The sequence below is a fragment of the Betta splendens genome, chromosome 24, assembly GCF_900634795.4.
Source record: "Betta splendens chromosome 24, fBetSpl5.4, whole genome shotgun sequence".
NCBI lineage: Eukaryota > Metazoa > Chordata > Actinopteri > Anabantiformes > Osphronemidae > Betta > Betta splendens.
Genome location: NC_040901.2, coordinates 14,410,363 through 14,426,937, shown reverse-complemented (window position 1 = coordinate 14,426,937; position 16,575 = coordinate 14,410,363). Strand labels below are relative to the sequence as shown.

General features: G+C 48.6%; 2 protein-coding genes and 1 long non-coding RNA gene across 14 annotated transcripts in view; 2 read left to right on the top strand and 1 right to left on the bottom strand.

Annotated features, from left to right (window-relative positions):
• The window catches only part of LOC114849963 (kinesin-like protein KIF26A), a 27,892-nt gene extending 14,998 nt beyond the window's left edge, over positions 1 to 12,894 (top strand). For 8 of the 10 annotated variants that reach the window (XM_055506579.1, XM_055506584.1, XM_041069585.2 and 5 more), the window contains 8 exons: positions 458 to 641; positions 1,539 to 1,671; positions 2,069 to 2,231; positions 2,480 to 5,330; positions 9,849 to 10,018; positions 10,259 to 10,282; positions 11,180 to 11,330; positions 11,992 to 12,894. In XM_055506579.1, coding sequence (XP_055362554.1) covers positions 458 to 641; positions 1,539 to 1,671; positions 2,069 to 2,231; positions 2,480 to 5,330; positions 9,849 to 10,018; positions 10,259 to 10,282; positions 11,180 to 11,330; positions 11,992 to 12,164 — 3,849 coding nt within the window. In that variant the 3' untranslated portion in view covers positions 12,165 to 12,894. The other 2 variants (XM_055506580.1, XM_055506581.1) reach the window with 2 other exon arrangements.
• LOC114850038 (uncharacterized) lies at positions 10,395 to 13,987 on the bottom strand. Its single transcript, XR_003784757.3, has 2 exons — positions 13,854 to 13,987; positions 10,395 to 13,696 (listed from the first exon to the last, which is right to left on the bottom strand). It is a non-coding gene; the product is annotated as an uncharacterized LOC114850038 (long non-coding RNA).
• Positions 13,600 to 16,575, top strand: allc (allantoicase). Of its 3 annotated transcripts, none has more exons than XM_029141879.3 (11): positions 13,600 to 13,734; positions 13,898 to 14,161; positions 14,265 to 14,352; positions 14,962 to 15,081; positions 15,165 to 15,244; positions 15,307 to 15,439; positions 15,581 to 15,736; positions 15,835 to 15,908; positions 15,988 to 16,096; positions 16,166 to 16,284; positions 16,356 to 16,575. In XM_029141879.3, the coding sequence occupies exons 1-11, from the start codon at positions 13,648 to 13,650 to the stop codon at positions 16,524 to 16,526; spliced, it is 1,401 nt and encodes a 466-aa protein (XP_028997712.2). In that variant the 5' UTR covers positions 13,600 to 13,647; the 3' UTR covers positions 16,527 to 16,575. The 3 variants fall into 3 exon arrangements, with proteins under 3 accessions (XP_028997712.2, XP_028997716.1, XP_055362578.1); XM_029141883.3 differs by having other exon boundaries at positions 13,694 to 14,024; positions 14,111 to 14,161; XM_055506603.1 differs by having other exon boundaries at positions 13,694 to 14,024.

Sequence of the window (16,575 nt, the reverse complement as noted above, 5' to 3'; positions counted from 1 at the left end):
GGAGAAACTCATTCACCCACTTTCACGATGTATGTACGTTATGGGGGTATACTTGATGCCAAATAATTCACCTGAATCATTTATCTTTATTGCATGACATAATTTTACTTGCTATTCCTTTAATGCAAATGACTGCAGGTTGAGCACAAAAACTGACTTACATCCTTCCCTCGCCTCCTTCCTCCTTCCTTCTGACCTCCTTTGTTTCCTAGGGTCTTCCATCCATGTTCAGAACTGTCTAAATAGTCTTACTCTTATCTCTGATCTGATGTCACTTTCATATTCTGGGTCCTTGTCATGCTTCTGTTTATTGTCTTAATCAGGCCTCACTGTGTCGTTCTTCTACCGCTATTGTTTATTTCTGAGGGACCTGTCATGTGTTTCTTTCTAGATGTCATATGTTCGTGAATTAGTTCAGTGTTAGCCAAGCTCCTGCTTGTTATTTGTTGTCTATCAGCTGCAGAACCAGACAGAGCTTCTGGTGACCAGTGCAGAGCAAGCTGCGTTCTATCTGGACGCTGCCCTGGCAGCTCGGAGGAGCAGTCAGACTCCAAATGACCAGAAGGCTCGGAGGAACTCTCACTTCCTGTTCACCCTGCACCTCTACCAGGAGAGAGCGGACAAGAGTAAAAAGGCCGCAGGTCAGTGTGTGGATGGATGGAGGCTATGATGAGTCCAGCTCAGTGTTAGGGGCAGTGTCTGGTGCTGTAGGTTACATGTACTGTACATGTTCTAAAAGGAGAGTGGGTGACACTAGCAGTAATAATTTCAGGTTTGTTATAAATCAACCCGTAGGAAAGACGATCAGAGCAGGCATAGGTGTAATGCAGGGAATGTGGATCTGCACACGCATCCAACACGAACACGTTGACGTCTGCCTGCGATGGCTCAGATGTTTCCACAGTTATCAGTGTTTCGCTGCTGCTCTGTCCATGACTGGAATAAATCTACATGGCTAATGAGGCCTGCAGTGTTTCTAGACCCAGAGTCACTGTGTCAGCATTTTGTAAATCTTGCTGATGTGGTCAGTTGATGGTTTGAACCATTATTTGTCTCATTAATGAAAAGTGGTTCTGTATCACACCAAAACAAGTCTTTATAAGTATAAACCTGGTCGTTCACTATCTGACTAGCAACACACTGAAACTTGCTGACGGGACGGGAATGATTAGTTTCTCTTTCCGTCTTCATTTGAACTAGTCATGACTTGATTCCTGACTGTTTCTCATAGCTTGTGATTTCGTGGACCAAGCATAATGATCCAGATTTGACCAGATCAGGCTCTGGTTTAGTTTTTGTGTTATTTGTTGCATTTCAGTTTTGCTCCTGCAGTCACTCTGTTTGTAGCATGAACTCAGCTGTGGTTCTGATGCAACCCAGGGTCCAAGCAGTGTCACAGAGCTTCAGGGTTGTATTGTAGCTGAAAGGTTAAACTGTCAGAAGTAATCAAATACAGACCAAGTTTTTAGTTTTTGCTACTTTCTTTCATTATTGAACTTAAACATTAATTACACTGTTTTTTAAACGTGTTCTCTCAGTGTCGGGTCGGAGCCGTCTTCACCTCCTGGACTTGGGGAGCTGTGATGCAGGTGCAGGCCAGTGTCTGTCCCTATCTGCCCTGGGAAATGTCATCCTCGCCCTGGCCAATGGGGCCAAGCACATTCCATACAGGTACGGGGAGCTCAGAGGTCAAAGGTTAGCAGATGAACAAAAGCTTTGTTGGAGGACGAGGAAGAGAAGTGTGTGAAGCAGAATTTAGCCTCTTTTCAGTGCTTAATAAATCACTGATTAATAGTTCTGAGGTTGTTCTGATAGAAAAAATAAAACGCTTAGACTGTACTATTTAAATGAAGATGAAGTGAAGCTTCCTCTAACTCCTCAGTTTCTGACTACAGATCACTGCAGCGTGCAGTTCAAAGTGAGCTTCATTAATGTGAAACGAGGGATCGTTTCCTGACGCGTCCTGTTCCTGACTCTGTCCAACTGTTGCATTGGTGCAATGAATGAATGCTGGATCCCCTGAGGCTTCTTTTTACACTAACAAGGATTTCATTGATGTATTATTCAGGGACAGTAAGCTCACCATGCTGCTCAGTGAATCCCTGGGCAACATCAACTGTCGAACCACCATGATCGCTCACATCTCTGACTCCCCGGCAAACTACATGGAGACACTGACTACGGTGCAGCTGGCGTCTCGCATTCATCGCATGAAGAAGAAGAAGTCAAAGGTACTTCGTGAAAAGTTGTGGATCAAATTCAGACCAAAGGAAAATTCCTTTGCTTATATTCATATCTTAAGAAGATGCTCAAATCAGTTTGTTCCACCCTGATGTGTGAAGTGTTCCTAATTAATTAATTAATTAAATTTATTTAATTTGAATCTAGTTTACAGGTTAATATGAAATGGATTCACCTTAAGGTCGACTGCTATTTGGACAGTGTCTCTATGATAATTATGTCTCGTTTCTATGGACAGTACTCCTCCAGCTCCTCCGGAGGGGACAGTTCCTGTGAGGAGGGGCCATCCCGTCGACCTCCTCATCTTCGACCCCTCCACCCTCGCACTGTGACCTTAGACCCAGACACACCCCTGCTGCTCGATCCTGACTATTCATCCAGCAGCGAGCACTCCTGCGACACAGTCATCTACATTGGGCCGGGAGGTACAACCATTTCGGATCGAGAAGTAAGCGATAATGAGGGGCCACCTTCCTTCGTCCCCATCATCCCCTCCTTGAACAAAAAGCAAGTCAAGGATGCACCCAAGTCTGATGGGGATCATCTTAAGTGTAACACATTTGCAGAGCTGCAAGAGAGGCTTGACTGTATTGATGGCAGCGAAGGCCCAGCTGCTTTCAGTACAGAGGCGAAGGTAGCAGGAAGAACATCAATTAGGACTCAAACCAGAGCCATGAAACCTGATAGGAACCCCCTCCAAGCGTTTTCAGAACACACATCGATCACATGCAGCAATAAATCTGATGATGTTCAGCACACGAGTGCAGATGCAGACAAAGTTCCAGCCAGCCCTCTTCAGCCACATATGGTCCAGCTCAGTGAGAACTCAGACCCTGTGGTTCAAGAGAAGGTCTACCTCAGGGCAGGTATAGCCAACACCCCCAGTAATGCAACTGTTAGGACTCTCCCACTGGGCATAAATCTACAAGCACTGAAGCACAGTGTGGAAAGGGTCCCTTGTACTGTCAGGTGTCCTGTTGAGCTCAACATTGTCCGGGCATCTCTGCTGGGCCAATGCCTTGACACAGATTTGCTGAGAACAACAGTGACTTTGCACCAGCCTGTTGAGTTGAACGGAGAAGATGAGCTTGTGTTTACTGTTGTAGAGGACCTTCCACATGCTGTTGTCCCAGACAACGGCCACCCCTCCAACCTCCTTAGCTTCAGTGGTTCTAGATCTTTAGAGGCCTTCACCTCGAGCACTCTCCCTGTGAGCATCATCAGCAGTATTAACGATGAGTATGATGCTTACATGTCTCAACAAGAAGCCGTGGGGGACGGGGAAGTGTTACCTCAACAAGGAAACAAGTCATTTGTTGGCTGTTGGCCCAGTGGTGATGCAAATACAAGCAAAGATAGAAACATGGCAGCACAGGATGTACCTACACTGACTCTGCCATCTTTGCAGCATGGAATCAAGAGCTCGCTGAATGACTGCGGTGTCTGTTTTTCAGAGCTGGACAGTGACCCTGCTACTCCAAGTAAAACTTCTTTTACCAAGTGCTCTCCCTACCCTGACTTAGCTAAATCTTCTCAAGGCTCTGTCAAGTCAAGAGCCCAGGTCCCCCACCAGACCCCTCATGCCAATCTTCCTAAGAAAACAAAGCCTACCTCAACTGCAGCTGTTAACACACAGAATGACTTGTTTCAGGGAAGCGGTACCTTTAACTCCAGAGAGAAGGTGTTTCTTTCTGTAGGTAGGCCGCCAAGAAATGGTATAACAAGCACTTCCTCCAGAAGCCCAGGAGGGAATAGTAATAGTGTACCTCGACCACCGAAGGCACAAACATTGTCCTCAGCCCCGAGGGTTGTGGCCGGCTGTGAGAAGTCTGGTGGCAGGCGAGGAGAGACTCTTATAAAGCTGCCACAACTCACCCGAGTTGCAACAACGCTAGGAACAGTTTCTGTCCCCCAGAGTCCAGAATTGAAATGCAGCCAAGAAGGACCAGGAGGTACTCTGAAATTCTCATCTTTAGGAAAAAAGTCAAATGCTCAGATGACCCATTTGATCTCCAAATCTGCATGTGGAAGTATCTCTCCTCCTACTTCTGTTGCACAGTCAAGCCAAGAACAAAGTGCCTTAAAAGCAAGCAACAATGTTGAAAAGTCCTTGTCTTCTAAAACATCAATCTTCGAGGAAGAATTTAACATCAGGCATCGAGCAGATTCAATCAGGCACAGAACTTCTAGTTTAAGGAATGAACAGGTCTCTGCCAGGACATCTCCCAGCCTCGAGACACAAGGAGCAAAAGCAAATTTCCCAAAGACCTTTGGGAGTCTGATGTCTCTGGAGAGATGTGACAGTCAAAGTGGAAACCAGTCTGAACTCTTCGGAGAGAACAGTGGTGCTGCCTCAGGAGGTAATGGCAAATGCTACAGATCCGTGCCAAAACTTGGGATTCCTACTTCCACCTCCACGTTTGCTTCTTCCTCTATTGTTCCACAGGCAAACAAACTGGGGCAGGTTCGAGGCACCAGTGGTTCACAAGCTACTATTTGTGGTAGATTAAAAAGTCGGACATTGTCTTCCAGCAACCCGAAGAGCTTCAGTTCTTCACACAAAACACTTGATTATGCTACTAAACACAATACCAGCTTACCGCTAACTGGTAAGGCTCAAGCTCAAACTGGGCTCAGAGGCACCATCATGGGTACAAAGCAGGCCATCAGCAGGGCAGCTAACAGCAGGGTAAGTGAACTAGTGGCTGGCAGTCCAATAAAGCAACTGGGCAGGGGACCTGGACTGATTGCAAGCGATGGCACTGACAGCTGGACCAGTAACTTCAGTGGGTCACAAACAAACACGCCTCTGCCGTCACCATACAGCAAGATCACAGCACCTCGAAGGCCTCAGCGCTACAGCAGTGGACACGGCAGCGACAACAGCAGCGTCCTGAGTGGGGAGCTGCCTCCCGCCATGGGCCGCACAGCCCTGTTTTACCACAGCGGTGGAAGCAGCGGCTACGAGAGCATGATCCGCGACAGTGAGACCACTGGCAGCACCTCATCAGCGCACGACTCCATGAGTGAGAGCAGAGCGTCATCATCCAAGAGCAGAGCTTCTAAATCCTCCAGGAAGAGAGGAAACGGTGAGTCCTAGGTCCGTGTGTGTGTGTGTGTGTGTGTGTGTGTCTAAAAAAAAAAAAAAACCCCTTCTCACCCCACGCGGGTGGTCTCATCCACTTTCCAAGCTCGGGTCCTCTACCAGAGGCCAGGGAGCTTGAGGGTTCTGCGCAGTATCCTTGCTGTTCCTAGGACTGCACTTTTCTGGACTGAGATTTCGGATGTTTTTCCAGGGATCTGTCGTAGCCACTCCTCCAGTTTGGGGGTCACAGCCCCTAGTGCTCCGATCACCACAGGCACCACTGTGGCCTTCACCTTCCAAGCCTTCTCCAGTTCTTCTCTGAGCCCTTGGTATTTCTCTAGTTTCTCATGTTCCTTTTTCCTGATGTTGCCATCGCTTGGTATTGCCACATCCACCACTACGGCTTTCCTCTGCTCTTTATCCACCACCACAATGTCTGGTTGGTTCGCCATTACCATTCTGTCAGTCTGGATCTGGAAGTCCCACAGGATCTTGGCTCGCTCGTTCTCTGCCACCTTGGGAGGTGTTTCCCACTTTGACCTTGGGGTTTCCAGTCCATACTCCGCGCAGATGTTCCTGTATACTATGGCAGCCACTTGGTTATGGCGTTCCACGTATGCTTTGCCTGCCAGCATCTTACACCCTGCGGTTATGTGCTGGACCATCTCTGGGGCCTCTTTGCACAGTCTACACCTTGGGTCTTGTCTGGTGTGGTAGATCTGGGCCTCTATGGCTCTGGTGCTCAGGGCCTGCTCCTGTGCAGCCAGGATGAGTGCCTCTGTGCTGTCCTTCAGCCCAGCCCTTTCAAGCCATTGGTAGGATTTGTTGAGATCACCCACTTCAGTTATGTTCCGGTGGTACATCCCGTGCAAGGGCTTGTCCTCCCATGATGGTCCCTCTTCCAGCATCTCATCCTCTGTTCTCCAATGCCTGAGACATTCACTCAGCACGTCATCTGTCGGGGCCTTATCCTTGATGTACTTATGGATCTTGGATGTTTCATCCTGGGTAGTGGCTCTCACGCTCACTAGTCCTCGGCCTCCTTCCTTGCGGCTAGCGTACAGTCTCAGGGTGCTGGATTTGGGGTGGAACCCTCCATGCATGGTGAGGAGCTTTCGTGTCTTAACATCTGTGGTCTGTATCTCTTCCTTTGGCCACCTTATTATTCCCGCAGGGTATCTGATCACTGGCAGAGCGTAGCTGTTTATTGCCCGGGATTTGTTCTTGCCATTGAGCTGGCTTCTTAGGACTTGCCTTACTCGTTGGAGGTATTTGGCTGTTGCCGCATTCCTTGTTGCCTGTTCAAGGTTGCCGTTTGCCTGTGGTATTCCAAGGTACTTGTAATTGTCCTCAATGTCTGCTATTCTTCCTTCTGGGAGTGAGACCCCTTCTGTGTGGATTACCTTGCCTCTCTTTGTCACCATCCTCCCACATTTCTCGAGTCCGAATGACATCCCGATGTCCGAGCTGTAGATCCTGGTGGTGTGGATCAGCGAGTCGATGTCTCGCTCACTCTTGGCGTACAGCTTGATGTCATCCATGTAGAGGAGGTGACTAATGGTGGCTCCGTTCCGGGGCCGGTATCCATAGCCAGTCTTGTTTATTATTTGGCTGAGGGGGTTCAGACCTATGCAGAACAGCAGTGGGGACAGTGCATCTCCTTGGTATATGCCACATTTGATGGATACTTGGGCAAGTGGCTTCCCATTGGCTTCAAGGGTGGTTCTCCACAACCTCATCGAGTTTGCAATGAAGGCCCTTAGAGTTCTGTTGATGTTGTACAGCTCCAAGCATTCAGTGATCCATGTGTGTGGCATTGAGTCATCGGCTTTCTTGTAGTCGATCCAGGCTGTGCACAGGTTGGTGTGTCGCATTCTGCAGTCTTGGGCGACTGTTCTGTCTACCAGGAGTTGGTGTTTGGCTCCTCTGGTATCCTTACCAATGCCCTTCTGTGCTTCGCTCATGTATTGACTCATGTGCCCACTTATCTTAGCTGCGATGATGCCTGACATGAGCTTCCATGTTGTGGAGAGACAGGTTATTGGCCGGTAGTTGGATGGGACTGTGCCCTTTGAGGGATCCTTCATTATCAGGATCGTTCGCCCTTCGGTTAGCCATTCAGGGTGAGTCCCATCCCTTAGCAGCTGGTTCATTTGTGCTGCCAGGCGCTCATGGATTGCAGTGAGCTTCTTTAGCCAGTAGGCGTGGATCATGTCAGGGCCAGGTGCTGTCCAGTTTTTCATACCTGAGACTCTATGTTGGATGTCTGCCACAGTGATAGTCACTGGATTCTGTTCAGGGAGGTTGCTGTGGTCTTCCCTCAGATCCACCAGCCACTGTGCATCACTGTTGTGTGACGCCTCCCTCTCCCATATCCCTTTCCAGTACTGTTCAGTTTCCAGCCTTGGTGGGTCTGCTCTGCTGTTATTACCCTGCCATTGAGAGTACACTTTCGCGGGTTGTGTTGTGAACAGCCGGTTTATTCGTCTGGCTTCGTTGTCTCTGGTGTATCTCTTTAGGCGGCTGGCCAAGGCTTGTAGCCTTTGCTTGGCAGTTTCGAGTGCTTCAGGTATGGGCATCTGGCTGTACCTCTTGGGCATCGGTCTTTTCATTGCACCTCTCTGGGCCTCTGTCATTTGGCTCACTTCCCTCCGAGCTGCCTTGATTTTTACCTCCAACCTTTGTTTCCATGGTGGGTATTGTTTCTCATGGCTCCCATGGTTGCTCTTGCTCTTATAGCCAAGCACCTCTAGGATCACTGATGCTGAAGCGTATATCAGCTCATTGGTTTCTGTGATTGTTGTGGTAGGGATCGCTCTCAATGCTGCATTCACATCTTCCATGAGACTTTCTGATGGTACTTCACTTAGCCGGCTGATCTCAACAAATCCTACCAATGGCTTGAAAGGGCTGGGCTGAAGGACAGCACAGAGGCACTCATCCTGGCTGCACAGGAGCAGGCCCTGAGCACCAGAGCCATAGAGGCCCAGATCTACCACACCAGACAAGACCCAAGGTGTAGACTGTGCAAAGAGGCCCCAGAGACGGTCCAGCACATAACTGCAGGGTGTAAGATGCTGGCAGGCAAAGCATACATGGAACGCCATAACCAAGTGGCTGGCATAGTATACAGGAACATCTGCGCGGAGTATGGACTGGAAACCCCAAGGTCAAAGTGGGAAACACCTCCCAAGGTGGCAGAGAACGAGCGAGCCAAGATCCTGTGGGACTTCCAGATCCAGACTGACAAAATGGTAATGGCGAACCAACCAGACATTGTGGTGGTAGATAAAGAGCAGAGGAAAGCCGTAGTGGTGGATGTGGCAATACCAAGCGATGGCAACATCAGGAAAAAGGAACATGAGAAACTAGAGAAATACCAAGGGCTCAGAGAAGAACTGGAGAAGGCTTGGAAGGTGAAGGCCACAGTGGTGCCTGTGGTGATCGGAGCACTAGGGGCTGTGACCCCCAAACTGGAGGAGTGGCTACGACAGATCCCTGGAAAAACATCCGAAATCTCAGTCCAGAAAAGTGCAGTCCTAGGAACAGCAAGGATACTGCGCAGAACCCTCAAGCTCCCTGGCCTCTGGTAGAGGACCCGAGCTTGGAAAGTGGATGAGACCACCCGCGGAGGGTGAGAATAGAGTGTGTGTGTGTATATATATATATATATATATATATATATATATATATAAATAAAGATCCTTCACCTTAAGGGAAGGCTTTAATACTGTGGTACTGTCGGTTCGGTCCACTCAGTAAAACAAAGTGGTTGATTTCAGCTTCCTACCTTGTTTTGTGTCCGTATAGCTGGTGACATCCTGATCCAGATTCTGCAGCGTTTCAAGGATTTGACCAGAAACGTCAGGCCTGCATTGAAATTAGATTCTCTGTCTTCAAGCACTCATTCTCGGAGTATTGATGGCAAAAGCGACAGAACCATAAAACTCGTATCTTCAGGATAAATTACCATATTTATGGCTTTTTCCAATGCATTCTCTTGTGCATTGGAGTGTGATGATGGTTTGAAGGAGTCTGGTCAATGATTTTCATGAGGGCTGAGCACGGTGAAGAGTTCTGCTGTTATTGCTGTGGGACAATCCCACATCGGCTGCCATTGTGGCCAGTTGCTCCTCAGAACAGCTGATTCGCAGCAGACTAATGCATTTACAACCAGCACCATCAGTCGTGGATCCTGGCTATTTCTTGCTTACTGAATATTTCATGAATTCCTGGTTTATGTATGCAACTGCAGTTATCGCCCACACACACACTACAGGAATGCACAGCAAGACGCTCACTACTTACTGACTATGGACCAAAAGCTTTGTCTCTCAGCTGTTCAGTCCATTCCATGGATCTGGATCACAACCCTGCCAGAAGAAACATAAAGGGTTTAGATTCCAAAGATACCAGACATGGACCCAATCAGTCTGTGGGGAAAGACAATATCTTTCATCCAGGACTCCGGACACTGTGAGAATGTCATTAAATAAAAGTCTGTTCCTTTGACATTCATTAGGGTTCCAGCGCCGGCGACTGATCCCAGCTCCCCTCCCTGACACCTCCTCTCTGGGCAGAAGTAAAGAGGGTCAGTGGTTGGACCTGAAGGAGCCCTTCGAGATAAAGGTGTATGAGATAGATGATGTGGAGCGTCTGCAGCAGAGGCAGGAGGCAGCACTGGGTTCTGAGGTGAGTCACACGTTCAGGTCAGGATCGGTTCATGGCAGAACAGCCGAGTGATGCTGTCCAAGTGTGAAGGCACCTACTGAGCTGAGTGCTTCAGAGGTCATCCTCATCTTTCCTGCACCCTATCAGCAAGGCCTAAGTGGTTTAGATGTGAGCGAAGGCTGCATCAACGGCTGATTAACCATCAGAGCTTCATTCATGTGGACAAACAGATTCACTTTGCTCTTTCCTGTCTTCTTTTAGCAGCAGTTTCATGATGTTGAGAAGGTGAGTTTCACACCAAACACTCCTCTTTTCATTATATGTACTGTAAATTTAGAAACAGGCTGAGTGGTCGCCCCATCTACTGCTGGTGGGTCAGCCCAGCTGAGTCGAAGCAGTATGGCGATGGTCATCTTTTTTTTTTTTTTTGCTTGCTTTGTTTCTGCTCTTTGGGACTTCACTGTGTCCATCTTTGTGGTCTTTGTCTTTATCAGCTTTTGTTACAGAAACGGGGCAAACTAAACGCGAAGTGCTCTCAACATGAGCAGGCAAACTGTTGCTAAGGCCAACAAACAAGACAAGTGTGGAGGACCCAAATGCGACAACCCAGAGACAGGACTGACATTAAGCTGTTTAATAAATGAACAAATAAACACAAACTGCGCTGCACATGCAGGATTGTCAATAACCAGTAAAAGCAAAACTAACACACATAGATAACTAGATAACTAAAGATCAGTCCAGAGCAAGGGAATAAATCAACCATAATCAGAACAGTAAACATGCAACCAACAAAACATGAGACACAGAACAAACAAACCTTGACAGAGGACACACAGTAGTCATGGTAACAGGACGCAATGGTCCAACAAACAACCGGACACAAACTAGGACGTAAATACTAAACCAAAAAACACAGGTGAACACTATTTGCACACAGGAACTGAAACAAGAAGTCACATGACCAAACCAAGAACACGACCCAAAAACAAAGCTCCTCCAGCAGGTCGGAGGCCTAAATCACAACAGCTTCACTTCCTGAGAACTGCGTTTGTTTTATTTCGCCTGTTTGGATTGAAATCTAGTGCAGTCCAAAGCTGTTGTTATTGTAGCTGTTGCTCCTCGGCGGTTCCTCCCTAAACCCAGCGGCCCTCCTCTGACCCGTGTCTGTTTGGTCCCCAGGGACTCCTCTACTTTAACACCCGGTTGCGGATGCTGGAGAGGCGGCAGCAGCGCATCACAGAGCTGAAGCGCAAACACGAGAGGCTGCAGGTGGAGCTGGAGGAGGCCAAGCACCAGCTGATGCTCCACCCGAGCCAGTGGAGCAGAGAGTGTGAGTACACGATGGCCAGCGGCTCGGCTCAGCACACAGAGCCCGTTCGCCCTCACAGTCCGAAGTGGCCTTGGAGAAGGCGCCTTTTTACTCCATTCCGGGTTTTACTTTTCCCGCTGTCACTGACGTTGACTCCGCTCCGGTAATTCTCGCGAGCAGTCAGTTAGACACGCCCACTCGCTGCAGTCGCCGGAGCTTCTCTAACGAAATATTCCAATCTTTAAAAGTTCCCGTGTCTAATCAAGTGTTTTGGACGTGTATGTCGCATAGCAAGTAAAGTAGTAGCAGTAATAATGAAATTGCACGTAATTGCCTTCATTCAATAGGAGGCTGAGGGCGAGTCAGAGAGTAAGGGATCATCAGGCAGTTACAAGTAAGTGGATGATGGACACCTTAAATAGAAAAATGAAATAGAAAGGTTAAATAGAAATTTGAGGTTAGGAAAATCAGTTCAGTTACTCAAAAATCACCAACACAAACAGTGTCAGATGTGAAAACAAATATGGGTCAAACACATGCAGCGAAACCACCAGCGCCACGGCAACAGAAGAGAATCATCCATGACTTAGTCTGACTGTGACCTATGTTTGATTCCTGGATTTCCTCTCTGATCGTGGCCTTGATCCCTGTTGACACCTTCCTGTTCCTGTTCTGTCTCCAGTCGATGTAGACCAGGACCTGGACCGGGAGTCCCAGGAATACCTAGAGGCTCTGGCTCAGACCACAGCAGACCTGGAGTCCTGCGTCAACCTCTGCAAGTCACGCGTCATGATGGAGACCTGCTTCGACATTGTGGTAACAAGGGCCACCGTGATGCAGGACAGGGAGGTCTGAGAGGAGAGACGGGCTCAGAATCCTCTGTGGTTTACCATAGACCCCGCTAGAGTCAGACCTGTGGGTCCTGTGGCTTCTCTGTATGAAGTAGATTCATTAGAAACAACCTGAGCAGCATCTCCAGGACCTCGTCCTGGTTTCCATCAGCTGCTGAGACAAGAGGGATAAACCTTCAGAGGCCAGAATAGCTTTAATGGCTGTTCCCAGATCTGACACCCGATGAAACACTGATATCATTAGCACAGTGGACAAGGCATCATCATCTGACAAAAGACAGAAACAGCTGGGTTAACCCCAATTAACCCTGACGCCAACTGAATCCTTCTGATTTTGTTTTTTATCGGTGTTGATTATAGAACAAGCTGATGAGAAGAGCAATAAAACCTGAGTCCGGAACCTCAGATCACTGGACTGGCTCTTTACAAGGACCAGATCAGGTTTTGTGTTTCAGAAGGTGTCAGTGTTCAACAGTTCAAGACCCTAAATGTTGCTCAGAACCAGAACTCCCAGGCTACAGAACCACAGTCGTGGGCAATGTGCTTTGTTTAGATGAGACCCAATTGATGTATTAGTTTTATGTAACGTATGAAACCAACTTTGAGCTTCAGCCGAGGTTCAATTTCTGCATGAACAGTTCTGTTGATGTTTTAAGCTTGTGTTTGTTCTGTTCATTTTTCTACTCATTTTTCTAACAAAGAAAAATAAAGAGAAGAGTCACATCTTTGCTTTACTAATTGTGTTGTTAATGTTTCAGCAGCTGCGTTAAACAACATTTTACTCTACTTTTACATTCTGTGGTTCCATGGACATTTTGTTCGTTCTGCCTCTAAAGTTTGTCCAGGTCAGCTTCAGGTGAATTCTGGTTTGTAGAGAACATCCATCTCTGCTGGTGTCTGATGTCAGTGCGATAGATAGAAACGTTTCAGCCTGTTGCCTCAAGAAAACACATATGAGCTGAATCAGCCTTCACTGTTTGACAACCAGCAGGAACCAGTTCAAAAACATCTGATCTACTGGACACAAGTTCCTCTGCCCTTTGGTCTTTGGACTGTAAGCACTGAATTATGAGGTTGTTTGTTTCTGACTCACTGCCAAAAGTTACCATGGACACTGTGAAGGAGGGAAGGATGCTCAGCAAAATAGCTGCGACTTTAACCTTAACTGAATAAAGTATGGTTCCAAACAGACAAAAAAGAAGAGGAGAGACGAGGCCAGGCAGCAAATGTAAGAAACGACTGCAGCACGAGAAGGAGGCCGACACCAGAGTCCCATTCTGGGTCAGAGAGGACAAAACTCTGCTGCTGTCTGAGTGTTTTACAGGATTAGTTTTGTTAATGTTTAACTTTAGATTCACTCCAAAGTCCAGATTTAGACTCTGTGCTTCACTCATTCACTCTGTGATGTTGGCTTGTTGTCGTTTCCAGTGAACATCAGCAGCCAGTTCCGATCTAGAGGCTTCATCTATGTAACAAGGTGTGAGTCAATGCTGTACCTTCAGCCAAGACCCAGCGAGCTCAAACCACCTGTAACGACTGCAATGAAAAATCAGACATCAGAAAATCTGCATCATGTTAGTTTTTTATAAAACAAACAGTTGACTGAGTCGATAGTTGCTCGTCCATTTATGCTGTTAGCCAGTGAAAACCGTGTAGAACGCCTGTAACACATTAACAGCTGGAAGTCAGTGACCTGGACTCTGGGCAAACAAGCAGCCTGTGACCTTTGACCTGCAGAGAAACATCCCAGCGAGGCTCCAGGTTCCAGCAGATACTTCGTCCTCGTCTGTTCAGAGCGCAGATGGCAGCCGAGCCGGACTTCCTGCAGCTCAACGACCTGGCCTGCGAGTCGGTAGGAGGGAAGGTGAGTCCACGAAGCAGCCAGGAGTTAAAACACAACTCAACAGAAGCTCCAAGGACACGGCTTCGCTTTGTCCTGGTGTCCTGCAGGTGATTTTTGCTACGGATGAGTGGTTTGCTCCAGCTGCAAACCTGCTGAAGGTACGACATTAGCACTGAAGCTCTTGAAGAAGAGGCCGTGGACCCAGTGACAGTGTGACAGCATGTTGTGGCTCCTCCTTCCTGATGACAATATCCCCAACAGAGGCCAGCGCCACAGTTCATCGCCTCTGCCTTCACCGAGTTTGGGAAATGGATGGATGGCTGGGAGACGAGGAGGAAGAGGACAGCTGGTGAGTGGACGGCTGATCTGAGGTCTGCCTCTGCGTCAGCTGAGGGTGCCGGTCTCGCATCAACCATACATACAAATGGTCGGGTCAGGTGTCCGGCCCAGAAGCAGCCTCTTTATTTACCTACTGCTTAGTAGACAGCTATAACTGTGTTGGCAGTCAAATTGTAGTTGTCAGGTCTTTAATAGTTTCTACTAAATGGTTGTTTTTAGCCAGTCACGTCCAGGAATTCACGTCACCTGTCACAGTTATTGTATACATCAGAACTAAAATGCCCAGAGCCAACTTGGTGTCACTCGATCACTGTGATGAGTGGTTCTGAGCCTCAGTGGTTCTGAGCCTCAGTGGTTCTGGGCCTCAGTGGCTCAGCCCAGTTGGTTCTGAGCCTCAGTGGTTCTGGGCCTCAGTGGTTCTGAGCCTCAGTGGTTCTGGGCTTCAGTGGTTTAGCCCAGCTGGTTCTGAGCCTCAGTGGTTCTGGGCCTCAGTAGTCAATGCTTCTGGTTCTGTGGATCACAGTGAACAAGTCTGTGTGTACATTGTAAAATGCCTTGAGACCTTGTTGTGATTTGGCGCTATATAAATGAAATTGAATTGAATTGAATTGTGTTGAAGGTCATGACTGGTGCATCATTGAGTTGGGTGTTCCGGGCCAGATTTATGGCATCGACCTGGACACGTCCTTCTTTACCGGGAATCACGCACCATTCGCTTCCATCCAGGCCGCTTGTCTTGGTACCAGCTGAGCTTCCTTCACATTTGAGTAAAGGACGATGAAGCCAAGCTCTGATATGAAGAGTGTTTCTGTCTGTCACCAGAACATCCACCCGCCTTCACTCTGGAAGGAGACAGAACCGGCATGGCCGCCTCAGACGCTCAGCTGGCTGCCATCACCAAGGTAACTTGACCTTGATGGGACAGTGGTGATAAATGACAGCTGAGTGATGGCTTGATTGACAGCTGGTCTCAGAGGCGTGGCCAGAGCTGGTGGGTGTGTCTCAGCTGAGCCCTGGATACTCTAACTGCTGCCACAACCACTTCAAGGTGAACTTCCAGCAAAGAGTCACCCACCTGCGCCTCAACATGTACCCAGGTACACACACACACACACACACGCACAGACACACACACACACACACACACACACACACACACACACACACACACACACACACACACACACACACACACACACACACACACACACACACACAGTGATCTGTTACATCATCAGATGGAGGGTTAGCTAGGCTGCGAGTGTACGGCGTCGGGCAGAGAGACTGGTCGTCTGTCCCTCCCACCCAGGACGTGGACCTGGTCGCTCTGACCAATGGCGGAGTGTGTCTCGGCTACAGCGACGCCCACTTTGGACATCCACGCAACATGATTGGTAGAAAAACCCTCTGTTACCTGTGCACAGAATAACCGATAACTGTTTGTTTGGGAAATGAGCTCCTCCTGGGTCTGTGCTGCTGCCTGTGTTTGCAGGTCCAGGTCGCGCTGACAACATGGCTGACGGATGGGAAACCGCCCGAAGACTGGACAGACCCCAGATACTTGAGGTTCTCTCTGATAATGACCCAAGCGCATTGCTGCTGTTTGGCCTCAGGCGGTTAACGTGTCCCTGCTCTGGTCCTGCAGGTGGACCAGCGGGGGATCCTTCAGGTCCCGGGCTGGGAGTGGGCCGTGTTTCGTCTCGGTCACCACGGCATCATCAGCAGCGTTGAGGTCGACACCAACCACTTTAAAGGTCAACTGGTTGGTATGAGTGAACGCAATGTGAGAACTGAACTGAAAACAGGCTCACCTTTCCTCACAGGCAACTTCCCGGACTCCTGCAGGATCGAGGCCTGCACCTTGACCCCAGAGGAGGAAGCTCAGTGCATCAGAACCAAGTGGATTTCTGGAAACTGGCAGCTCCTTCTTCCGCCTCAGAAAGTAGGTTGAACCGGTTGAACTCCTGAAGTGCTTCTCATGAGCTGAATAACCGGTTCCTTTGCGTTCTGCAGCTTCGTCCTCACCACAGGCATCACTACAGCCAGACGGTTCTGGCTCTGAGCCGACCCGTCAGTCACGTCCGTGTCATCATCGCCCCGGATGGAGGAATCAGTCGGCTCCGGCTGTGGGGTCGCCCAACAGCAGCTCCGACCCAGCAGAACAGACCAGCGTCCAAACTATGAGACTCACGTCCGAGTGGCTGTGAATAAATGACCAAAAACAATGGCATCA

Bases quoted from the DNA above. Each gene is read 5' to 3' on its own strand.
- allc (XM_029141879.3), top strand. From the start codon at position 13,648: ATGCTGTACCTTCAGCCAAGACCCAGCGAGCTCAAACCACCTGTAACG. The intron at 15,909-15,987 runs GTTCTCTCTGAT...CTGGTCCTGCAG, and splicing joins ACAGACCCCAGATACTTGAG to GTGGACCAGCGGGGGATCCT. The intron at 16,285-16,355 runs GTAGGTTGAACC...TGCGTTCTGCAG, and splicing joins TCCTTCTTCCGCCTCAGAAA to CTTCGTCCTCACCACAGGCA.